Below are 27746 nucleotides of genomic sequence, written 5' to 3'. Positions count from 1 at the left end.
TGAAGGCGAAAGGTGGCCCGACAACATATTAATCTGGAAAGTTGTAATTTCGTTCAGGTGTTTCCATTTTTCTGATCACCATCTGTGTATATATATATATATATATATATATATATATATATATATATATATATATATATATATATATATATATATATATATATATATATATATATATGTGTGTGTGTGTGTGTGTGTGTGTGTGTGTATTCTGAAAAGTGTCAATATAGTATCTGCTTTTCTGTTTTCAAACAAAACAACCAAACTACGGTTCGGTTTCTGAAATAAATGGACACATTCTGTTACAATCTTAAACCGAACCCAAACTAGTTAAGCGGGTGTTGGAATACGTCTAGTACCTAGCGTGTAGTTAGAGCGACTAGTGTCAAAACCCGCCAATCCATTTTTTTTAATACCGAAATTGAGTTATATATAGCTTGTTATATGTTTGATCTAAAGGAATTCCATCTAAATAGAATTTTGTTTAAAAGTTTAATATTTCATACTAAAAAAAAAAAAAACTGGTTCAAATATGGGACTTTGTACGCGTGTATATGGAGCTTAACTGCACGTTTTGCGAGATTACTTGAAACTAAACGAAATGGTTGTGGTGGATTTTGATAGTAAGTGCCTCAGTTGATGTTACTATTGTCTCGTGAAATTAACTGCCAAGACAAACATTATAGATAAACCTAAGTACACAAATGCTGCCTTTCGGAGTTATAGGCTGCCGAAAACATTAAAAAATTAACTTTAAAGGTTCATAGTTCCGAAACTATGGGACCTACCATAGTCGGGTCAAGACTTCACTTAGGAACTGGTATGTGCCCTATGCAAATATCCAAGTTTCATAATCTACGGTACTTCCGTAACAATTTTTATAGAGGTAGTTGGTGAGTACTTTAAATTATATTCCCGCAGTCAAATTCCCTCTATAAAATTGTTTTGTGAGTATCTTAGGATCCTAGAACATGAATTTTGAATAGGACACGTGCTAGTTCCTACGTGAAGTGTTGGCCCAAGTACGATAGGTCCCATAGTTCTGGAGCCATGACTTTGTAGGTTCATTTTTTCATATTTTCGGCAGCCTATAACTCCGAAAGGAAGCATTGTGCACTCAGGATTGTCTATACTTTTTGTCTTATCTTGGTGTTCTTCAAATTTGGACTACATAATGGCAGTTGATTTCACGAGACAATAGTAACATCAACTGATGCGCCTACTACCAAAATTCCTTACATGCATTTCCCTCGCAAAACGTGCAGTGAAGCTCCATATATACGCGTACAAAGTCTCATATTTGAACCAGTCTTTTAGTATGAAATATTAAACATTTAAACAAAATTCTGTTTCCATGGAATTCCTTTAGATCAAACATATAACGAGCGATATATAAGTCAACTTCGGTAAAAATGAATTGGAGGCTTTTGATGCTAGTTGCCTCAACTACAACCTAGTTACTAGACGTCTTCCAACACCTGGTTAACCGGTTTGGGTTTGGTTTAAGGTTGAAACATAATATGCTTGTTTATTTCAGAAACCGAACCGTAATTTGGTTCGGTTTTGTTTGAAGACAGACACTGTATTGACACTTTTCAGAATATCCATACATATTTTGGGAAAGTTCCAAACGATATAATAGTTTCGTTTTAGATTAAGGTATTACGAACGTGCTGTTTCACTTTTGAGTGGAATTACCATTCTCCATGTTTTTTTTTTCTATATACATTTTTTGAAAACACGTTAATGAGCAATACAAAATACAACTGTTCTTCGGTTTGGATTAGTTTCAGTTAACCGTTTCAAAACTAAATTAAATGAAATCTTTGCGTTTAATGTTCCACAATTATGCCTGTTAGGTTGAGGAAAACCATGATTAAAATAAGTGAATTATGATGGACGAATTGATAGAATGAGAAAGTGGAAGTGCCTTGAGAAAACCCACGAGCACGATGTTGTCCGTCTCAAGTTTACTTGCCTTAGGAACGAGCCAGGTACCCCACCCGTTAGATAGTTCAGTAGGCAGGGTCTCGGTTCCGATTTCTGGAGGGAGAACCTACAACGATACTTGTATTTTCACATCTTTATTATATCTTTATTTGTATTTATGGGCAAAATGTGCTTTTAAATTATGCACAAGCTGTTCAAGAAAGGAAGAATAAGAATATGAAAAGAGAAATAGATGTAATTTCTTTTCTGGTTGTTATGCGATTATATTTTGTTATGATAGTGATTCGACGATGTGAGTTAGTTGTCGTAGCAACGAAACATAAATAATGCATAAGAAAGGATCCATCTCGTGAAACTTCATGTACGATTTTTAAAGAGTGTATTTGTTTAACTTATGTACTACAATAAAAAGGTAATATCTTGGTGCAGTGTGTAAAATGCATTTTGATATATCAGTAGCCTTAGTTATATAAATATACAAACTGAGGACCTTTGAGTTACGTTATAAACCTTTGAAATATTAAATGTCCTCTATATATCTGTATTCGTGTCCCTGTCGTTCAAGGATACAAGAAATAACTAAAACGAATGAAACCGAGTATAATAGAGACAAGTTACGGAGATACTTTCAATGAATCAGAAAAAGTTGGTCTGAGGCACCAGGTTCCAGTTAAGAATTCGAATTACACTTAAGACCACTTTCTTCTTCATGTTCTTGTTTGTTTGTATGTCTTTTTCTTTTAAATTTAAATTTGAACTCTGGACTATAATATTTTACCATGACCGAAATCAGAGTGTTTCATCGTTAATAGAATGTTGGAATCGTAAATGTGTGCAATTTGAAACATATACGACGTTTCTTGACTCTTACTTAACAGACCAGCCTTATAGTGGTGTTTTTTCGTAATTTAAGGGTCCTGGGTTCGATTCCAGCTGAGGAAATTAAAGATTTCTTTTATCATTTACAATGTTATTATTTCTTATGTATAAAAACATGAAAAATATTCAATTTATCTCAGTCTTACAAGTTAGAGACGAAACGATTTTCTTCACAGGAAAAATACTAACAATATGACGTCACGTGTCTCCATTGATGATTCGTACTGTCTAAGAACGTAACATGTTAAAGAAACAATTCATGAATACAAAAGGGCCATCCTTAGGACCTAGTATGAGTCATAAATGTGTGTGATACGTTATTGTTTCATTGTGGAATTGTTTCTAGGTTTTACCACTCTCATTAGAAATAATATTTTCGTTCGCCATTTCCAACACGTTCCATGTATCCATTTAACCAAACTTTGTAAATAGAAAGTACTCTTTTTTATATTTGTATGTAGCTAATATTTTGTTAAAATATCAACATAACGCATACATAATCCAAAGTCTTTTACCCAAAGAATATGCGTTACTATGTATCGGGATGAAGACAAATCCTACTTAGTTTCTGATATTGCATCAGAAGGTTCGATTTTCATATTGTCCAGGAGCTGACACCAAGAGTCCATATTGTCCAGGAGTCCAAAGAAAATTTGTTTTTAAATAATGGTTATGCCGGCTAAGCTAACGAAGACGTCGATGATGAGAATGAAAGCTATATTGGAATAAAGAAAGTGGGAAGAAGTGGAACCCGGAGAAAATCTACATACACGGTGTTTGTCCAGCACAATGACCACTACGCGGGGGCTGGGTGGAATAGGGTAAACTATTAAATTTACAACGCTTCAGTAATAATAATAATAATAATAATAATAATAATAATAATAATAATAATAACGGATTGAAAGTTCTAAAGTTGCCCTAAATTTGGCAAAATTTACTTAAAAGTCAGGATTTCGGGTAAGGTTTTCCATACCTTTAACACACATCTCTTCAACTACCCAAATTTTAAACGAAAGCGTTCCACTAAAGCTTCATGTAGACATCATTCTACTGTATGTTTTAATGAAAATAACTCTAATAAAAATATCTGAATATCACTAAAAGATAACCTATAAACTAACTTTTGGGATATACAGAAGTAAGTATAAAAAGTTTGCTACAAAAATGCCTACATAGACCATAATTCAATAAGCTATGAAATACATAGTAACAAAATAGATAATATAAGATTAAGTCTACAGAGCAATTGTTACCTTAAGAATGAACATACACTATTTCGAGAATCGAGATAAGACGAGAAATGTTTATGATATTTTTCTACTCGTCTCGATTCTCATCTCCAAAGCGAGACGATAATTTGAGTTTACCTTGTTCCGTCTCGAATGTAAAATGTTAATTCTCATCCCGATTTTGTTTGTTTTGTTTTAGAAACGAGATAAGAAATTCCTCTTCTCGTGGGCAACATTAAACAAAATCGATTTTTTTTTTTTTGCGAAAAGTCACGTTTCTGCTTGTAATGGTATGACTTGAACTATAATAAATTCCTAACTGTTAATCTTCTACGATATAATAATTATTATTCCTGAAGATTTGATAGTTCAAGTATTGAAACATCCGAGTATTCAAATATCTGAATATAATAAAAGTGTCATCGCCGATCAATCACCATCAAAAATCCTAAACTAAAAAAAAATACTTTCCCCACATGGATTCGATCCAAGAACCTCCAGATTACTGTTCGAGAGCCTTGACCACCTTTAGCCCTTCACCTATTTTATTATAAAATACAAAGTAATCTTTGTGCTTTACAAACTTCATATAACAAAGTCTCTATTATGACCAAGGTTGAGGTATATATCGTTTCGTACGGGAACCCCTTCGCTCAAGGCAGCCGCCGGGGCGTCTTATGGTGACTCCAGGTTATGGTCCTAAGAAACTTCAGCTCAAAGCAGCCTTGCGAGGTAAGGTTGTGTTGAGGAATCCCCTTACCTTCATAGCAGCCTCCAGGAATGTTAGGATAGGTATAGCCCCTTAGTCCAAAGCGGCCTCCACAGCCAAGGTGGGTTGGCGATCAGTAGTCAACTGATACCTTCCTCCGTCTGTGGTTTCTCTTTTATGGACTCTCCTCGGGTGGTTCGTCTTCTTTCGGTTCTCTTCATCTTCTTCCTGTTCGGTGTATCGTCTGCTTGTTTATAAACATTAGCACGTGTCGTTCATAAGCATGTGCTCATGTTGTGATGTGGGGATCCTTACAATATATACGAAGGGGAACCCAAAAATCAGCGAAATCACACTCCTGCGCATCATGTACTTGTAGTACGAGGTTGTGCCGCTAGGGCGCTGTAGAAAGACCTCTCCTGAGTCAGTATATCAAGTAACGTCAACCGACAACGATGCTTGCGGTTTCTCTGACAGTTATGTGTGTGTGTATTTGTGTCTGTAGTGCACTCATGACACGAAAAAATGACAGATTCTCACGAACAATGTGCAGCTGTGGTTTTATTTTTTACTCGCCAACAACACAGCAGAAACTAGTGTGATGATGCAAACAGCTTACAAGAACATGCTCTCAGCAAAACGTAAATGTACGTTTGCTCGGTTTAAAAGGGGTAAAATGATCATTGAAGATCAGTTCCTTTCCGGCCATACTTCAAGTGCGTGAACCGAGGACAACATCGCTAAAAATCCGTTATCTCATCATAGAAGATCAACGCAGAACAGTCGGCCAACTCGAAGACTTGTCCGGGTTATCCTGGAGCTCCATTCAGCGCATTTTTCACGGCGATTTGGGAATGCGATGAGTGGCTGCTAAGTTTGTACCCGACGAGTGACTTAACACATGAATTATTTTTCATATGAGATTGATTGATTGATTAGTTGGTGGAGGTTTAATGAGATGTCAGGTTTTTCACATGAGTAACCCTTCTACCAACCTAGGGTAAACCCAATAGATCATGTTACAATAAACTTATCTATATCATTGCAGTATCACTACCGTAAATTTAAACGATTTGACCATTCAACTTTCAATGCGGCTATACGGCACTGTATAAAACTTCCTTATGTATTGTTAGACTCGTGCCATCCAATATTTAATCAAATGCAAAAGAACACATCTATTGGCATCCGTCTATTGTAATGTACGATCAGTTGACATGGGTGCTACTTTATAGAGTATACAAGTGTAATTTCAAGCCCTAAGGGGTATCTGCATAGCCCCATTGACATCACATCTTTCAGAACCAATGTCAAGAAAAAAGTAAACATGGAATAAGATTGAACTGCGCACTAAACAATCCTGGAAGAAATACAATTAATTAAAAATACTTATTACATCCACATTTCATATGTCCCAATCACAAAATTTCATATTGGGCTAGAGAACGCTATATGTATGTATATGTGTTCGTAGACTATAGGACTAAGTATTTTATTTCAAAAATAAATTATAGATGTTGAGTTACTCTTTATAGTTTATGTTAGTATTATAAATTTTCTGCTTGATTACAGATTCCACCGCTAGAAACAGTTCAGCGACCTTATTTAATGACACAATGTAATGTGAAGAGAAATTTGCTACAATTGCCGGATCAAATTCCACCTGCGCCTGTACTGGCATATCCTTATTTTCATTCAACTCATGGCTCAGTGTTCTTGAGGATGCCATCTCCTCGAATTCCTACAGCAACTATGCCTAACGCTATGCCACTAAAGAATTTTGCTCCTTTGGAACAGAACTCAGGGGATATTTCTCTTCCAAGATTACCTCACTTTCATGGAGTTCGATCAATGCCAACATATCCATACAATCATTTTGGAATGCCTCCCATTTCTCCTGTAAGATATCAACATCCTTCAAGGTCTATATTGTTTCTCCAACAGTATCCCCAAGCCGCTAACAATGAAAGTATTGAAACTCGTGAGATTGAAGTTATAAATGAAAGTGGTACGGTAATTGCAAGTGACCTTGGGCAACAAACTATTTTCCTTGCAGATTCGCAAGGCTGTGATGTGAGTGAACTAGACATTTCTCGAGAAGAGATTGTGATAGAAACGGTCGATGCTGTTAATGAAAACGAACGAACGAACGAACACATTTTGTCATGTGGGAATGCGTCTGAAAGCAGTTGCTCTCCGCAGCATGGATCAGCTGATGAAGACCATTGTTCACTGGAAGATCAGATTCAACAAAACCAAATTTTGGATGATCAGAACTTGTACTTTGATGATGTCGATCAGGCAGTAGCCTCGATAGAGAAGTCAATTAAGGAAAATTATCTCAAACGACAGAATCAAAATGCGGAGACACCGATTTCTATAAAATTACCCGAGGAGGATATGCTGTCGAATACAGTAAGTAAGCTTTATTTAAGTTATTGTTTATGTTATACAGTAATTTCATTTGAGTTGAGTTTAGCGTCCTTTTCAGCAGCAAGGCTAAATGAGACATGGGCCTGCAGCTTAACGTGGGATCCGAAGCACATGAACTCACGCTGGGAATCGAACCAGGATCGCCTATGGCAAAGGCGCGTAAACTAACCGCTTAGCTACAAAGGAGCTCTGTTTCTATACAAAGATGGCAAAACATGATATATGCATTTGTACAGGCAAGAAAATTTCAATATTGTGAGTTAAGTTTATGATATTTTCAGTTCACAAAGTGGATAGAAAGCGATATATTTTGCCATCGTCGTGTTGATTTGATTCTTAAGGTTGAAATTTGCTAAACTATGAAAATGAACACATAAGGCCTTGTGCTGAGTCGTTCTGACGCGTGATTAGTTCCATTCTAAAGATTTCGACTAACGTATGTTTCCTGCAGTAGTCAGACCTTTAGTATGACGCTAATCATACGTCAAAACGACTCTGCGTAAGGGCCATAATGTTTTGCTATCCTATTATTGGTTAGTCTCAAGTTAAATTGAAGCACATAAAAGAAAAAAAAACTATCATATCAAATTACTGACATTTTCTAATTTAATAATGCTCCTTCACTTTGAGATGTAAATTAATTCCGGAAAGAGGCTCATTTGGATTTTTCATGGCAAAGAACTTTCAATAAGAGGGTTCCGAACTAGTGGTACGAGCGTTGAACTAACGCTCGTGTGTTACCTTAATCATCGTCTTCCTTAGCGTAAAGGGCAAAATCGTAGGACGTTCAACTGAAATATTTCGTTTCATTTCATTTTCATGCCCGCGTGATCCCGGTTCGATTCCCGAGCAGTCCACTCCAATGTTCGTCGTCCCCACAGCTTCATGAGACAAACAGAGGAGTCTCGTGAATGAAGACGTGACGACCATTAGGTCCAGAAAGCATCCCACTGACCACCTGTTTGTCGCTAGGCTGGACATAGTTCCCCCGGTCGCTAAAAGATGGTGTTAGAGCAGGCTCAGGATCACGAAGGGACGTCATGCTAATAGCTATTATTATTATAAATTAGGACTTTCAATATCCGTGAAGAACATGTTCACAACGTAGTATAAAGGAATAATACGAAGTCCGAGATTGATATTCAGGACTCTTCAAGACTTAAACAAGACAAGAGGTCTCATTCCCTATCGGACTTAGCAAAAATTGCGGGTTGCAACATAGCACAAGAAAATGCTATGAGCAACTATCCTAATTATTGTAAACCAAAACGCAAATTTTGCGTTTCGTTCTCTCAAAGCAGTAGGGAATAAGGCCGAAGATCGAGATAAGCAAACAATGACGAAGATAAACAATCTGGTAATCTCGAAAATCCACGCTCATACCAGAGGAGGATCCAGGGGGGACGATCTGGGTGATCGCCTCCCCAGAAGAGGAAACTCTTATTATATATATATATATATATATATATATATATATATATATAAAACTCATCCGACAGTTTGGAGCTCTTAAAAGTAGCTCTAAGTACAATATTACAACCCACCGCCCCCCTTCAGAAGTCCGTCCTGGATCCGCCACTGGCTCATACGTACGATGAAACATTTTCTGTAGCAAAGATAGGAAGTCCAACAGTGGCCAACGTTGAGCTCATGCCAGGTCTGCACCGTTATTTGAGAGGCATGTGAGCGTGCTACATGAAGACACCATATATCCATTTCTTCTGGAGGTGGAGGAATGGTTTGGAAAATTATTCAAGACGTTGATCGCGATCCAGTATCCAATATCTTTGCCATTTACAATTGCCGTAGTAGATACAGTTTTCATCAGAAATGACAAGCTGATGTGGATAACCTTCCTAGATATCCAAAGAACTGGACACTTCATTGTTGGCCGGCTTCAACCTATGTGGGACGCATGAGTCCAAGCCACTGAACGATAGTGGTATGGTGTATGTCTAATTCGTCTACAATTGCACCAACACTTTTCTAAGGTTCCGTTTCCACAATGTTTTTAAGGAGCTTATCGCAATATGCTGTTGGGGGTTAGTGTCGCAAGGATCATTTTACAATGTTATATCACTGGCATGAAATTTCACAAACCCAACGGCGCATGGTGGTTCCATTAACCTCTTTCTGCCCAAATGCACTGTTGATGTTTTCCGCGGCTATATGTGAATATGAAGACCTGAATTGCATAACATCCCAAGTACGTATTTTTCGCTTTTTTTTTTTATGTTAGCATCTATGTTTTAAGGGCTATTCACTTGCATAATACGTAAATTCAAATCGAAACCTTTTTTAAAAATTACAAAGTAATTTCAGCTAAACAGAATAGCATGCCAAGTATAATCTTCTTGTCTTTCTTCTAAAATGACAAAAGTACTCCGATGAACTTGGGATGTTCTGCAGTTCAGGCCTTCATATATGTCAGTTTGAGTTCGTAGATGAAAATCACTCGCAGTTGCGTATTCTACACGGTGCACTTTCACTTGAGATTGTTTAACAACACAATGCCTTATGATAACTGGCATCCCAGCGTGTTTAGATGCATGACCTTGCTCCATTCAATATTTGGTTTAAAACATATGGAGTGGCGCTTCCTGACTATGAAAGAATTCCCAGATAAATAGCTTTCAGTCAATTGAATTTGTATATTCATCGATTTTCAACACACTTGTAGCTTACTTTAACCCAGAGGCCAAATTATCAATTCAAATACTCCTTATTTTATTCACAATGATGACAAAACAAAACTAACAGAAAAGGAAACCTCTTCCTGCACCAGGAATGAAACCCAAGTAAGGGCATCATATTAGAAAAATGATTTCTGTACTTCAAAGAATGTCCCTTGGTAGCAAGAAATGAGGCTTCCATTGATGTAAGATGCTCAAAGATACTCAAACGAAGAAATTTTATACTCCCTTACCTATTGATCAGAGGCATTTTCATAGGCTGTTAGGGAATTCTTCGTTAAAACTCAATAAAAACTATTTTTACAGTTAGTAACAATAATATGCGCTATGAAACATAACAAGGCCTCATCTAGTACGATAAAATTCAAGGATCTACAGAAAGAATAACCCTTATGAAAACTAGAGAATGGCCAGAAATTTCATTTTATTCAGTATAAACTTAGTAATTTGGGAAAAGATAATGTCTCACGCTATCCTTTCTCTTGATACGGCCTTCTAATGTAGTAATCTAAAGTATCAATGATCACAAATAGTCATGAAGGACTTAAATTTATTTTCAATTGTATTTGGTTGGTCTCCTAGAAATTGAGTTTGTTTAACGAGTCTTCAAAATGGTTCATACTGTCATTTAACTCTGTAAGAGCATTCAATCAGTGATGCCAACCCGTGAGAAAAATTCCATATTGTGGGATTTTTGACAATGATTTCTCGAAATGGGATAAAGGGAATTTTCGTAAACATTAACTGGATTTATGGGATTTTTCATATATCTATTCCACTGACACAAACAAAATTGTCAATAGGCGAGAAGTAGTCAAAAGAGTCTTCAATAAACTTGAAATTATTGCTAATTGTCAAATTTTGTTAGTATAAAATGCATGTTGCTGTTAAAGTGGTTTATGCAGCGACTTGCGAATCACAAAAAGCAAGTGCCAATGAACGTGTACTCTGGTATCAAGAGAGAAATGAAAGAAAGAACAGCATTAACGGAAGAAAATAAAAGGAGAAACGTCCAACTTTCAAAACGTCCCCTACGAAATGATTGAAGAATGAAGTTTATCTAGTTTCATTCCGCCTTATGCAGAGTCGCTTTGACGTACGATTAGCGCCATACCTGACTACTGCGGGAAACATATGTTAGTCACCCCTTTAGCATGGCACTAATCACGCGTCAAAACGACTCTGAATAAGGCCCATTACGTTCAGTAGAAGATTATGTCATAAGAGTGTGATCGAAATACTAACCTCACAACAAAATGTACTTATTTCTATCAGCACTTTCAATTAAGGAAAATACTTATTCATAAAGTGTTTGATCAACGTAGAAGATTAGAAGTTTTAAATAATTCATTTATATATTTTAGAAAATGACTGATATACACTAATTTCACTGTTCATGTTTTCTAAGCTTAGAAAATTTTATTTAGTATAGCGTGGGAAATTCAAGAGCAAAATGGAAATTTCTGCCTCTCGAAATGAGATTTTATAACTTTTCAAATTGGCATCACTGCACTCAATATCAAATATTGTTTGTATGCTATATACGCGTACATACAGTAAATAGATAATTAGCAGTAGTGTAATGCTAGAATTTTTGGTAAACGCTCGATAGTTTTCAAAAGTATAGCGTATACGCACCCCAATATACGCTCATTCTTTCGTAAATTTAAGGTGAGTATACGCTGGACTATATAAGTTTTAGGTGGGTATACGCCGTATACTCCCGTATATGCCCCATTACATCCCTGGTAATTAGTCTATATTTTGCAGAATAAATAAAACATGTGTTAAGAACCAAAAACATTGAAATATGTAATAATTACCTCGTTTTATTGCAATGAAAGACTACTACGAGTACAAATCAGTCATAAGAACTCACCTTTGGACCTCAGAGTCACGAGTGCTATCCAAATTGCGTTACGATGATTTATAGTGCCAATATCTACGATAAAGCTTGTCCAAGTTGCCCACTGTTCAACTTATTAAAGTTACCAACTTGCAAATTAATCATAATATGATGATTTTATTTCTCCAAAATAATTGAAAACTTAAATAGGTAGTAAAGTTTCATTTGCTGTCATTTTGTCATGTAATCAATTGAAACATCCCACCGAATGATGCTGTATGGTATATTTTGGAATATGCTGAGTCGCCAACAGTGATGCCAGCGCGTGGGAAAAATTCCTTTTTGTGAGTTTTTTCTAATATTAATTTTTCGGGAAGAAATAGAGATTTATTTTTGAAATTCACTATATTTATGGGCTTTTTAATAATTCACGCCAACAAAATTCTTTTGGAGTGGAAAACAGGCATAATAAATTATTAATAAATGTGAAATCATATCAAATTTTGATTCAAAGTAGTTTGTTATCTGAAAAGTGCATGTGGTTTGTGGATTGAGCCAGCCATGCGTGATTCGCAAAAAATCAAGAACAAAGGAGCACATATTGTACGCATTTCTGACAACAAATTATACTTGTTTTAGGAGCGTCGTTTCAGACTTCGCTTGAGGAGGCAAGAGCACCACCGACATAAGATTTTTCCCGTTTTGTACTAGTATATTAGTAGGCAAACGATTAAAGTATACGTATTCCTCAAACTCTTGGAGGGGGGGGCAATTGCCCCTCCTGTTCTCCCTAAATGACGCTCCTCATGTTCTCCATTAAAGAGAACACTTATTCATAAATTGTTTTATAAACATGGAAGACTCGTTACTTAGATATTGAAAAAGTGAGTAATATACAGTTGATTATTTTTTACATTATATGTTATTTTATTACTTGAGAAATTCAATAGGATTTTATAAAGTTTGAGGTTGGCATCATTGGTCGTCAGTGGAATCACGCTCTTTACAGAACATGATTGACATAGTTGAAAGACTCGTTTTTCCATTGCATCGGTGACAGCACTAGAGCCTTTCTATTTCAACTGTGCCTCTTCTAGCGCTGCTGTCAATTTGTGATTTCCCGTCTCTTCTTCGAAAGAGGAGGGACAAGTTGCTGCGGCCGCGATCTTTCAATTGTTGGATGCGGAAGCGTTGCCACAATGAATTATTTCACAGATTTTGCTGTACTGTCTTGTTAGCCATTCTAAGTAGACTACGATCTTCACTCGTCAAGACCAAACGACTGAATGACAAATTGGCAATACAGCTGAAGTCATTCGCTTCTTTTCCCTAAGCAAAGGGAGGGTTTCCTCCATCAGAGAGTGGCGTGGGTGGGGCCGAAATATGTTTCGCATATTTTCCGAGGGCACAGCTGAGATTGACAGGCTCTAGTATGTTGCAAACTGGTCTCTGAGCTGAAGAATACTGTAGTCCAGGAACATACTACAAGTTTTCTTCGTTTCTCTCGAATTTACAGAAACGTACCATATAATGTTATTTAAAGAAATTCTTCTATTAGTTTATGAAGATACCTTTCAAATTGATCACCTCTCTTATTGAGCAATATTTTCACTTTGTGCCTTTTATTACAAAATAACAGAAGCTTATCTTAAAAATTTCAGGGAACTTCACGGACAGGCTTAGGCATGGCAGAGGATTCTGAAGAAGAAGTGATTAGAGCAGCGAAATCATTATTTAGCAAAAGAACACGAACTCTGTTCCATTGGTTGTATCCAGCAACTCCTAAAACAAAATTAAAAGCAACCGTTTCTGCTGCTTGGGATACACTATCTGAGCACGAGAAGCGGTTCTATATTTCTCAGGTAAGTGTCTCATCTCTAGGCTGTGCAAATGTTATTGATTTTAGGAAAACTCTCGAGCTCGAATAAATACGTCTGGAAGTTAAGATTTTAAATTTAAATTTAAATTGAAACAACATACAGCAGAAAGGTGTTAGAAGTAGTGATGTCATTCAACCGAACCTGTAACCTATGAGAAAACATCACAGGAATAGGCCATGTGTGTGTGTGTGTGTGTGTGTGTGTGTGAGTATGTAGGTGTGTGTGTGTATGTAAATAAGTAAATTGGTTGTTTTGTTGAACTGCAGTTGAACGTCCCTTTCAGCACCGAGGCTATATGGGACATGGACCTGTTTGAGGTGGAATCCCAAGCATTATAATGCGTTCAAATTTCAAGGCTGTTCCTCCGGGAACAGAATCTTGGACTCCATGCACGAACGGCATCCGCGCTACTAAAGTAATACTATATCGCCTCAAGGGTCTAAAAACCCTCTAACCACAATATAATCGAGAGCTCCTTCATGGCTAAGCGGTTAGTGTGCGCCCCTTAGACCTGGTTTGGGTCTAAAACCCGGGAGACCCGGGTTCGATTCGCGGCGGGAGCCCATGTGGTTCGGATTCCACGTTAATCAGTAAGTCCCCTCTCATACAGCCTCACTGCTGAAAGGGGCGTTAAACTCAAAATCAACTCAACTCACAATATAATCGACCCTTGTAATTGAAATTAAATAACTTCCATGCACACGCAGAAAAACCTGAACATCGCTTGCTCTACAATAAGAGTCTCCAAACTTTTCAGTCTAAGAGCCACTCTGACTTTTCCACTAAGTCCCAAGGGCCAAGACCTAGTTAGCTCATAATACGGACATACTGTAGAGCTTTCTTGTAGCGAGTAGTAGATCTAGAGATGGTCTGAAAATGTTCTGCTGTGGGGTCCCTTGTTTGGAAGATTCGAGTACTTTCCAGTGTTTTCGAATACATTCTATACATCGAGGACGCATGTTATAAATACGGGAGACAACCGAGAGTTAGACTGCTCCAAATGCTGAGTTCGGAACGACAGTTGTGATCTGAAAAGCAAAATATAGTGCGACTAGTGTGTTTTATGACTATAATTCTCAGTGAAAATACAGTGTGTTTAATTGTAAGTATAAAAAACTAGTGCATTCTATGTATTCAGAATCCCAAGTTGCAATGATATTAATTAGTATTATTTTGATTTGAAGGTGTGTATCTTTTGTGTGGATTTGTATAAATATCAAGAAGAAACTAAAGATGGATAGTGAGTGCCAGAGATTGAGTGAGTCAGGGGTCGGTGGGTCAAATTTTCTGAGTGGGTCAGTGGGTCGTGGGTTAACAGCATGTGACCCACTGTGACCCACCACCCACCGTGACCCACTGCCACCAACCACCCACTGTGACCCACCATCCACCGTGACCCACTGTGACCCACCAACACAGTATGATATACCAACCCACTCTGCTCACTGCATTGTAGACAGTATTTTCTGAAGACTGGTAAATTTGTCTTCGTTTTACTTTCAAGACCTTCATTTCCCTTCCTTTTCCATTTGTTTCTGTCTACTTACCTATCTATCTAACCAAGTGAAAAAAGAACTTCAGGCACTTTTGGATATTGATATTTTTATTGTAATAATAGCAATAGGACTTATACTACTACTTGGCTTTCGTGATCTGTGAGTTTTTAGAGAAGCTAACTACTGGAAAAAATACATTTTTGAATCACTGTAATACATAAATTATTATATAAAAAATTGAATGTAACTATGTGTGCCTGATTATCACGGTCAAATTGCAAAGTCAAATCAAATTACTTTTAGTATATAGTTAAGCCTTAATCCAAACTGGGATGTTATATTGCTTTCATTATAATACATAATATCATAAGGAGGTAGGGAGGATCCGAATTTTTGCGAACAAAAATTAGTATCTCGCACGCCGTTAAACTTACGGAGCTGAAATTCAGTGTATTAACTCTTTGTTGAAAATAAACGGAATATGTCCTAGCATTTTTAAAATTCTTCTTTATGGGGGGAGGGGGAGCACTTTCTATATATGGAAATTGGTAGTGAGTTGGTTTGTAAAAATGATCGAAAACGATCGATGTTATTTAAGAAAAAAATCAGAAACAAAAAAAATACAGTGTTTGGCTTCATATATCCATTCCTTTCTACTATAATAATTGCTCAAGCTTATATTTATTATATGGAGCGCTTGCAGCAAAGGGCAATCAACTTATAAAGTTATGAGAAAAATAGGCATAAAATTTGTACTGTAAGCTTAATTACACGGAAATTTTAAGTTTGGATTGTACGCATAACTATGTGGAAAATTTTACACTTTTTTTCCCTTTACGTTGGTCTACTTACCTTGATTTGGAACTTTCAAATTCCATCCTTTTTTCCACTGAAAAGTATCGATAATTCAACAAGGAAATAATTATACTTTGATAATTTAATTGAAATCCATCGTAATTTGGCACATGGCAAACATCAGTGTGATAACTAAAGGGGAAGAAGGAGGGAAATTCCCATTCACCTCTGAACACTTTCCAGAAACCTCGTTCCCTTTCGCTTTCTAGACGGGAAGGGAACTTGGTAATGGCATCAAACCTTCACGTGTAATTACAAAAATTAAATTGATGAACAAATAAGAAATCATCAGTTTATCAGGCTTTAATTGATAATTTATTCACAAGATTCCCTATCGAAGGCGTGGTAGATGAAGTTTCTGTTCTACATGAGTCGACATTGCCAACTGACACGGTCGATGTGGAAAAAATGTTGTATGGTGATAGAGAGATGATACTTCTTGCTGAGTACTTCAAAACTGACCAAGAAAAATCGTTATCAGACTTAAGTCTAAGAAGCAGATTGTCGATGAGGAGTTGCAGAAATCGGGTAGAAGTATTATCAATTTCCACGACGGAGTGCGAGCGGGGATTTCCCCTTATGAATTTACAGATGATTGATATTAGAAATAGATTAAGTGCTCAAACATTGTCTAACTTGTTGTTCATCAATGTTAATGGCCCACTGGTAGACAAGCTCAAAGTAGACGAGCTAGTTATTTCTTGGCTGAAGGATGAGCATCATTCCGCTGCGGATGACTTACCGCAAAAAAGTTACCAACTCGTTTTTTTTTTTTCTAAATTTCGTTTTTTTTTTCAAATAGTCATTTGTACGGTATCTTACGTCATTTAAGTCTGAAGTATTTTTATGTAGGTGTAATTACCATAAAATGCAACATAAATTAAACACTAGATACTGATACTGATACGATACAAATATTTTACAATTTATATGAGTAGCGTAACTACTAATAATTTGGGTTTCTGTACTGTTTCACCAATATCAACGAAGAAATAAAAGTATAAATGAACATTTGTTTTTTCGTGAAAGTAGGCCTTTAATAAGTACGAAAATAATATCACGAACAGTATAAAATTCCAATAACTTGTCTAAAGGTAAAAACTAATACTAATTTGCCTATTAATATTTTTCTGAATATCATATATAAATAATTTGTCGACTAGATATATGATATGCATTGCTGGCTCTATCATATGTGCAACATGTGCACTTGCACGGGGCTGCAATATTTGTCATAAGTATTTTATTTAAAATAAATATTTCTTGTTGGAAAGACTTCATGATCATGGTAGCTAAATTTACTATACTACATTCATAGATTATGTTTACGTCGCATTAGTTTAAGTCACATGATCAGTGCTAAAGCAAATGGTAAAATAAATCCCAGAATAAATTGCTTGATTGTTGTCAAATACAAGAACTCAATTCTCGAATGCCTGTCCCCTTTGGTTAGTTATCAGAGTTCTGGTATGAAAGCTTCTCTTCTCTTTGTCGCAAATAAGATCGTTATCATTGAAGGTGGAAACACTTTAAAAAAAATAGATGTAGAAGGAAAATCAAAAAATAAAGGTAAAAGAGCTAGTTGCACTATAATTGCAAACTGATATGTTGAGATTGAAACTCGATATTGAATTCTATAAAAAGGATTACCATCTTTCAGATGTATTTGCTTTATCTTTCACTAACATAATAGATTAATATTTAAAGAAAAAAACTGGCACAGCAATATTGTATTTGTAGTAAGTATTTAAGCCTTTCTGAGTGGGAATGTAGTTTCTCTCCCCTTCGTTGTTCATGCTGGAGTAGCATACAGTAGGCCGTCGATTATCCGAAGTAATTGGGGGACATGGGTGTTCGGAAAACTGGTTTGTTCGGATAATCGAACTGCACATGTTTATTTGCCATGCGCGGAGCGGCACGCCTCAACTCTAAGCTGGCGCAGCTGTTGCTGTGAACAGCTTTGATACTGCCGCTACTTCTACAGCCAGTGCCAAACCGACAGAAGTGTGCTGATTGTTGAAACACAGCGACTGGCGGCTTGGCCGGTCAGCAGCGCCTTATGAAGGCCCCATTAGAAGCAATGTTCCGCCAGCGGTGACTCAGTGCGGCGACTACTGTGGGAAACTTGGTTTGGGAGTGAGGGGGATGATGGACGGTAGGGTGGGAGAGTAACAGGTGCGAGCGAGTACACAGTTCGGTTAAGCAGTCGTTCGGTTGACCGACGTTCGGATAATCGACGCTCTACTGTACTTAAAATCGTGACTTTTAAGATTTGTTCTTTCTGGAGAAAGGGGGAGGCGGTAAAGGGCGACAAATTGCCTAGGGCGGCCCTGATGATATGTACACTCATGTCCAAAATGATTGTCGCATATCTATAACTGTCTTCTTGTAAGAATATAATTTGATAATGATTTTGCAGGATACTTTTAATACTGATGTTGTGTGTATAATCGGAAAATGCATATTTGTGGTAAATTTCAAAGGAAAAGAATTATAAATACGAAAATGAGAAAGAGTAAAACAAAATGTTGCTAAATGGACAAGAAAGTTTTATTTTCATTTTATTGTTCTTATTTACTGCTGTTTTGACATGAAATTTGCCACATACATGTGTTTGCCGATACTAACATTATAAGAAATACCAGGCGGATTCGTTATCAAATTATATTTATAGACATGCGACAATAATTTTGGACATGAGTGTACATACAAGACATGAATATAGGATGACATAATTTGAAGTAATGCAGGGTGTTTCAAAATGAATATTAGGGTTTGAAACTTTGTAGTATCTATTACAATTATAAGTACTTATAATTAACTTACAATTATAAGTATTATCAAATGAAAGAGCAACTCAAACAGTTTTGTACACACGCATGCCATGCATTGTTTCCTCTGTCTGCCTTTAGAAAGAGCAAGTAGCAAAGATGGAGAGTAGAGACCAGAAAGCTCTATGTGTTTTAATTTTGCAAAGACTGAATCTGTATTTACAGTGCAACCGTCTGTGTGAATTGAATGTTTTGTGCCATATGGCGGAAAGTTTATAGGTCTTTCTCACCTATTGACTCAATGTGTGCCATGTGACGAATGAAGCTCACATCGAACACTTGAAGCAAAAACTGTTTGAGGTGTTCTTTTATTTGATGTATTGTTTATAATTGTGCGTAAAATGTAATAAGTACTACGAAGACTTAATTCCCCGATATTCATTTTGAAACACTCCGCATTTCTTAGCATCAGTATTGGAACTAAGATGTAAAAAGGAGAGATTGTGATTGTTTATAACAACGATATTATTATTAGTCAAGACTATAATTACTACAACAACACAAGTTAGTAGCCAAAAAATGTAATTAAATGTACACTCGTAACCCTTTTCGACCCAGGTGGCCAAAGTGGCACATACGAGTGTATCACTTTTTTAATCTGCTCCTGTATGGTCACTAATTAAGATATTGGTATATATATATTTTTTGCCAAACATGGTTGGTCCATAGTTTATCATTTTAGTTTCTTTTTCTTCTCTGTGTCGAATTTCCTTCTCAAATTTCTCCCCAGTCAAAAATTCGAGAATTTTCGAATTTTCTTTATTACTTTTCCCCTGTAGCTTCAGTCGTTGTAGAGGGACCTCCTTAAGACTTGTCAGGTAGATACGTAGAATGGATACCTAATTGTTGACATCAATTGGACAGGCTTGCGCGCAGTGTTGCCAACTACGGAAATTAAAATCTCCTTAAATTTGGGCAAAAATCGAAATTTTTGTTATAAACCGTACCTATACGTCCGAATGCAAGTCAACTTACGCCAGTCGAACATTTGTCCTTACTGAACAAACTCGGGTACATATCGTTACAGTGGGGTAATTAGGGAACGCACAAAAAATTCGGATTTAGGTTCTAACTCTTAATTTTCCCCTACTTTTCTGTTTATCGAAATATATTTTTAGTAATTAGAAGCATTGTTTCTTAAATATCGCCATGATACTTGTAGGATGTATTAGTAATGTACCAGTGTTTATTTTAAGATAGTTTTCGTCTGTCTGGTAGCAGTGTTGCCAGCTACGGAAAATTTTAATTCAAGATGTTAGGGGAAAATTACTTGTTTTGTCTATTATATCCCTCTTGTTGGCTACATAGAAACAAAAGTACCAATATCTGAAAGTCTTGTCTTTGCCCTTCACAACGCACTATAGAAAGTTTCAATAGGATAGTTAGGAGAAGTACAGTTGAGGTTTACAGTAGACCTTGTTCTCTAACTGGAAAGATAACTATGATTTTTTTAGGTAGACTGAACTATTTTTTAATGACCTGCTTACTTTATTAGATATCGTCACAATACTTGTAGGATATATTATAGGGATACCAAAGCTTCTTTTAAGATAGTTTGTGTGTGTCTGCTAGCACTGTTGCCAGCTACAGAAAATTTTAATTTCCGATTTTAGAGGGAAATTTTGGAAAAAAATCCCTTTTTGTATCTATTATTTCCCTCTTGTTGGCTACATTCGAACAAACGTACCACTGTCTGAAAGCCTCGTCCTTAGCCTACACAGCGCACCATAAAAAGTTTCGGTAGAATAATTAGGGGAAGTACAGTTAGGCTTATAATAAACCATGTTCTGTAAATGGTAAGAAAATTGTGCATTTCTGAGTTAGAATGAGATTTTTTTTACAAATTTCATGCTTACTTTGTTAGATATTCCCATGATACTTGTAGGATATATTCTTATGGTACCAAGGTTTATTTTCAGATAGTTTACGTCTGTTTTATGGCAGTGTTTCGCAGCCAAAACAATTAATTCCCGATTTTAAGTGAAAAATTCGGCAAATTTCCCTTTCCCCTCTATTATTTCCCTCTTGCTCGCTACGTTGGAACAAATGCACCACTACCTAAAAGCCTTCTCTTTATCCTACAGAACGCACAATAAAAAGTTCAAATAGGATAATTGGAGAAGCTGTAGCCCCGGCATCTCTTTTGATTTTTGCTTCTGAGGCGTAAAAAGTGTCAAAATTTAACGTGTATGGAAACAGAGAATTTTTTCTTTCTCTCTTTGAATGAAAGCCAAAGGTCTTAACCATATCAATAGGGTAAATGGTTTTTGAGCAATAAGTCACTAACTGACAAGGTAGGAAACGCCAAAAATGACCTGGGTTTGAACACACGATTTTGCTCGTATAGGTACAAGGAAACAAACGATTTGTAAGTTACGAGTGCTTCGACTCAAGTTCTATTGATTATTTCAATAATCTTCAACATAAATCAATAAATAATAGCTGCCAGAAAAAACAGACATTTGAAGAAACATGAAAAAGAACTATGTTTTTTATTGAAAAAACTCCACAGAAAAAAAAACGTTATTTTACAACACTACTTGTATTACTAATGGTTTGTGTTATTCAACTTTGTACCTAATTTTTAGTAAGTCTCTTCTTTGCTTTAGGTAATTTACTTTGGAATAAATATTCATAATAATTGCAATTATGCATATTTGTAACTTATATTTAACGTGGTGTTTTAGTGATTACACAAATTACAATTATGACCATACTTTATGGAGATGCTCTCACATAGGGTACCCGAGCACTTTTATACACTATGAAACACTGATTTTTCAAGTCTTTTGTGAGAAAAATACTGTGAACTGAGAAACCATAACCTTTTCCAATTTCCATATTGTGCAGGGGTATTTTCCTGCGAATAGAAGTTTCTTTTGGAATATGTTCAGAAATTAACAGTTGCAAGAATACTCTCTTAGTACAAGTATATTTTAGGCACACACTAATTTCTCCCCACCTCGAACTGTTTCAATTTCCTCACTGACAAACACTTTACCATTTTATATCGTAAAGGTCAGATCGACCGTTATTGTAACAGAGTGGTGCTTGAGCGATTGACTAGAAATTCAAACTCCGATTAGTGACAATTTCACAGTCTTGTTTTATTACAAGTGTAAACTCTTTAGTCAGTACAGAAGAAGCCGTGAATCGTGTTCACAGTTGATGACGATGGATTTTAGTGAGTCCGAGTAGGCCACAGTGAATGAGAGTGGTTCATGGTGGGTGGTGGGTCACGGTGGGTCAGAGTGGGTCATGGTGGGTGGTGGGTTACAGTGGGTCATGGTGGCTGGTGGGTCAGTGTGGGTCACGGTGGGTGGTGGGTCATGGTGGGTGGTGGGTCAGAGTGAGTCATGATGGGTGGTGGGTCAGTGGGTCGTGGGTCACGGTGGGTAGTGGGTCGTGGGTCAAGTTTTCATTGACCAACGCCAACTCTGGTGAGTGCAGAACGTTTAAAGAACAATGGGGATATCACTATTTCGTAATTGAATCAAGTAATAAGAATAAGGCACTGTGTGTAATTTGCAATTAAACTATATCAATCCTCAAAGATTACGATGCAAATCACTATGAGACTAAACATTAAATATGAATCTTTGAAAAGCGGGCTGAAATCCCAGGAATTGTTTAAGAAAGTAAATGCTGAACAAGAAGCAGCAATTTGTGTTATTTTCAGAGGAGTCATTTAGGTAGGGCAGGAGGGGACAATTGCCTCCCACCCCCAAGAGTTTGAGGAATACATATACTTTAATCGGTTGCCTACTAATATACTAGTACAAAACGTGAAAGTCTTATGTCGGTGGTGCTCTTGATCCCCCTAAGTAAAGTCTGAAATGAAGCCCCTGGTTAGTTTCCGCGTAGGATTGCACGACTGCTGCAGCAGAAGAAACGTGTCCTGAGAAAACTAATTTATTTAAAAGCACAGTTTGTCAGCAAACATTGTGACTCGAAGAATAGATGATATTACAGAAAGTATATTAACTCAATTGTCTGACAAAAATCGACACTTTGAGTGATTCTCTTTAGCCTTAATTGAGCCAACAGATATTTCAGACATGGGCGGCGCTTAGGGGGGGGGGGCAAGAGGGGGCAGTTGCCCCCCACTTTTTTGAAGTGACGCTCTAATTTATATAATTTCAGTTGGAAATGTAAACAAGGTGTCCACACAAGATCTCTGACTTTTCCCTGACTTTTCATGACGAAAGTTCCAGATTTCCCTGACCCCTGAATAACTTAAAAATATAGAAAAAAGAAAGAAACCCCAGCCTCCACACTCCCCATAGTTGACCTTGTTCTATTCCGCTTCTGTTTCTTTCTTTTTTCAATTTTCTTTCCAAAGAAATGTAAATTTAGAAACATGTGCATTAGGCCTACATATTACACAAAATGTAAAGTTACAAACGAAAGTGTGCAGTATACAGAGTACTTAAGATATGAAAAAAATTAGCATTATAATACCAATTACACAGCAATATAATATTGTCTATAGTAATAAACAGTTCATACATGATTTTACTGATTATTAAAAAACACACACACATTATGTAACATATACTTTTGCTGGTGCAGTTGTTAAATGCAACCCATTTAGAAATTTGTTTTCATCCTTTCTCGCATAGTTTTCTTCTCATTGACTTGAATATCCTTCTTGTTGTCTCCGCAGTTTAATTTTTATCTCTTCTTCCTCCAGCTCCTTTAGTTGTTGCTGAATCTTCCGTTTCTCTCTCCTCTTCTCGTCTCCAGTATTTATTTCTCTTTTCTTTTCCAAATACACCTGATGTTGTCTCATTGAACTTCTCACTGAATTTATCATACCTCTTGTAATTATTAATCCTGATTATCCACATATTCTCATCACAGAATCATATATGATCCGTTGAGCCACCAGAGATTCTTCTTGTAAGTTGTGAACAATGAGAATTATATTTATTGTGAAACCACCTTCAAAAAATGCGATTACGTGAAAGAAGATAAAACACAATTTCATAACTGACCATAAGTCAACGAAGTTCTTCCCATTTCCTAAGACTAAGCAAAATGCTCATCAAGTCCAATACTATCTCTATTTTTAACTATGAATTCATTCGAGTGTTCTTTAAATTCTTCAGTCTGAGCTTTCACTGTGAGCTGGAGATACTATTCCTTCGCGTTCTCAGCTACTTGTCAGGTATCCTCTTGGCACCATGCAATTCTTCTAGAACAGAGTCTACCCTTTTGAGCAAACATGCCAGGATGCAGTTAGATGTGTTTTTCGCAGAAAATTAGTTTTAACAACTATATCAGAGAACACTGACTTCCTCAATATCATCATTGAGAACACCACATTTTGCATCCAGTAACACTAAAGAAATCAACCCTATTTCATAAATTCAGTAATTGAACAATAGACCTAAATCGATTTTTCACTGACTTTCCTTGACCAATCTGCCATTTCCCTGACTTCACCTGGTACATTTTTACTTACCTGATTTTCACTTATTTTCCAGAATGTGGACACCCTGGTAAAAGTTTAGTATGTATTACTGTTTCATAGAAAAAATGGTGTCATATGATATTTGCGAGTACGTATTGGTTATTTGTCTTCCCGTGGAGTAAAGAAAGCTACAGGAATTGCGTTTTAATTGCAATTTAAAGCAGTTAATATTGCAATTGCATATTTCTTTAAATGTCATAGCATATGCTTGCAGTACTTACTGTATTTCATTTTCTAAGAAAAAAATGAAATGAAATCTTTAAGTTTTACGTCCCACGGTTATGCCGGTTAGGCTAAAGGAGACGGTGATGATGAGAGATGAGTGAAATGGTGGAATGAAGAAAGTCGGAGGAAACGGGAGAACCCCGAGAAAACCCACGAGCACGGTGTTTGTCCACCACAAAGTTCACTTGGCGGGGGCTGGGATCGAACCCGGGACCCCAAGCACCAGAGGTGAACGCTCTACCACTGAGCCACCGCACCCCCTCATTTTCTAAGAGTAAAAACATTTATTTAATGGCATGTGTGGGATTAAAAGTATAAGTTGTTCATTAATTCCCAGTTTCAATATAACTTCTGAAAAACAAGCCTCATTATTCATTACTATGATTAATATTATCCCTTCTATTTATTTGTTTTACAAATTTATTAGATAATCTGATCACACAAATTTTCCAGACAGAATTTTAAGATGTTCATGAGCAAGAACTCAAATCCCTTCTTACACTTTCGTTGTTTAAGAGTATAAAGGGCTAGTATCTGTATTGTTCTTATGAATTTACTTAATAAAATACAAATACGATATACGATATTTTAATTGAAAAAGTATCCTATTAGTTATACAACCTTTCATTAGTGTTAGAAACAACCAGGAAATCTAACATTGATATACAATTGTTGAGATCATGTCTTGCCCCCCCACTTTTAACGTCAAACCGCCGCCACTGGTTTCAGATACCACTCAGATGTTACTTTTTATTCGAGGTATAGATAAAAATTATGAAGTATATGAAGAGCTTCCTGACATTTATAGCATTCACGACATGGCCACTGGAAAAGATATTTTAAAAGGGATTGATAATGCTGTTTAGAAAAACAATCTTCAATGACAAAAATTAAAGGATATCGCTATTGACGGTGGCAAAAACATGTGGATAAATACAGATGTTGCTCTCGTATCAAAGGCAGTAGAAAATGGCGGTGGTTCAAATCCATTAATCGTACATTGCATCATTAGTCAACAGTTTTTGTGTGTAAAATACTTGGATATGTCAAAAATTTTAGATATAGTCATGCCAACTCTTAATTATATCAGATCACATGCGCTGTATCATCATCAATTCTGTTGAGTTTATTGAAGAGATAGGAGAAAATGACTTATCATATTACACGGCAGTACACTGGCTTAGCTGCCGAAAAGTTCTAACGCAATATTTGGAGTCTGGAAACAATAATTAAAATTTTCCTCACTGAAAAGAACCGTCCTTTGTCTGAGTTACACGGCAATGGAAGTTAGCATTCTATATAGATTTATAAACAAATGAATGACCTTAATTTAAAACCACAAGGAGAAAACGACCTTCTCCCTGATTCATACACTCACATTAGGTAGTTTCGATAAAAAGAATTGTTTTATTTCATTCCAATTGAGAAAATATGTTTCTCACATTTTAATACATGGCAAACATTCAGTCAGCAAACTGAGACGCCACATCCGGTAGATTTTGCAATTGAAGCTTTAGGTGCTTTAAGAAATAGATTTTGAGTTTCTTTTTTAAGATTTTGATGCAATTGCAAACGAGATTAAGAATTTTCATTTTTTTAAAAGCAGCAACATGGAAGTCTTTGGCTTCCACTTTAAATGAAAATGATTGATTTGCGGTGGAGCGATATTTTTTAAAGAAAAATATTTAATTATTGTTGCTAAAATTTTACAAGTGTCTTCAACTCACGCAATTCATTCAGTTGCATGTGTAGATTTGGTCGTGACATTCCTTATACTTTTGGAACTACTTATATATGTTAAAAACATTCTCCAAAATGAAATATACAAAAACTATCCAAGTTAACTGATGAACATTGGAAGTCGCATCTGATGATTTCCACTAGTAGACTTAATTTACGACTACAAACAATTGTCAGTGGAAAGTTACAGCTACACAAATTTCAATAATCATAATTCATTATGTGAACTATCTATGTATTTCACTTATTGTAAGTTTTTAAAGGATAAATATCATTATTTAATTATAGTTAAAATGTAATGTTTAATTTCATTATGTACGTATGTCACTAATTGTGTTTCCTAATTGATCGTATAAAAAAGGTCTGATTATTATTTTGTATGATTTACTTAGTGCATTTTACAATTTAATCAAAATAAACTGTGCCAGACTAAATTAGTGGTGCTCGCGGGCTTGTGTTGATCTGCGGGCCGTATTTTGGAAACACCTGCTCACAATATTAAATAACGCCAGGTTTGGACCTCATCAAAAACTTTTTCTATCCATTTCCATTAATGAATTTATTATGCGAACTTTACTAGAAGTTTCAAACGTATTCTCGAAGGTGAGATGTCGCAGAACTTTTCCTTAAAATTTTAATGACTGTTTACAAGTTTAGATAACATTTTAATTTGTAGTGGCATTGACAAAACTCATGTCTAGAATTATTGAATAGATTGCCTAGTTAACCAGTCTATAAATTTAATAATCGACTTTTCATTAAAGGTTCTTGGTAGATTTGGTCTGCAAGCATCCAATCTGATGGTAAATCCACAATTAGATGGCTTAAAATCTCAAGGACTTGATTCTGCACAGCAGAAAACAGGAACAGAAACAGCTACAACTGCATCACCATTTGCTAGCTTCGATAAAATCTTAGGCAAAGAACCAACCGTGGAGGTTGAAGCGGAAAGGGCTGTCGAGGATCTGTTTGCGTCGTGTGATGATGTCAATGGATGGACATCGTATCAGCAGCGATCGGATGAGCCAGAGGTGAAACCAGTGCGCTCTAAAGGAAAGGGAAGAAAGAGAAAACTAGGAAATAATTCAAGAAATTCGGGGAAATCGCGGGAGATTGAATTAGAAGAAGCTGCATTCTTAAAGCGAATGCGAGGAGATGATGATATGGATGAAGAGTTAGAAAGAGAAATGGATAAATTTAACACAATCACTGAGGCGTCTTTGGATGATGATCTGTGGGATGAACCTGAAGATTTATTTGGGAACGATAGTCTATTATAACAAATAATTTATTTCCTTTTGAGAATAATTAGGAGAAAAGGATAATCATTTATATTACATAGTCAAAATTCAATTTCTAAATACTATTATTTTTGAACAAGACTTTTGTATGTCCGTGTACGTGAAAGATTTTGTAGTTGTTTTTAAGGAGGGTTAATTATGAAGTAGTGTTCAATTGAGGCTGCTTCATTGTATATAAATAGTATTTCTTCTGGTTGGTA

At 36.2% G+C, this 27746-nt stretch overlaps 1 protein-coding gene across 2 annotated transcripts in view; it reads left to right on the top strand.

Moving 5' to 3' along the window:
- The window catches only part of LOC145663031 (uncharacterized), a 48798-nt gene extending 21052 nt beyond the window's left edge, over positions 1–27746 (top strand). For both annotated transcript variants that reach the window (XM_081729167.1, XM_081729169.1), the window contains exons 2-4: positions 6343–7185; positions 13404–13604; positions 27010–27746. In XM_081729167.1, the coding sequence (XP_081585293.1) occupies positions 6343–7185; positions 13404–13604; positions 27010–27525 (1560 nt within the window). In that variant the 3' untranslated portion in view covers positions 27526–27746. The remainder of the gene's footprint in view (positions 1–6342; positions 7186–13403; positions 13605–27009) is intronic.

The sequence above is a fragment of the Thermobia domestica genome, chromosome 10 (assembly GCF_964235325.1).
Source record: "Thermobia domestica chromosome 10, izTheDome1.hap1.1, whole genome shotgun sequence".
Classification (NCBI taxonomy): Eukaryota; Metazoa; Arthropoda; class Insecta; order Zygentoma; family Lepismatidae; genus Thermobia; species Thermobia domestica.
This window is presented reverse-complemented; position numbering and strand designations above follow the sequence as displayed.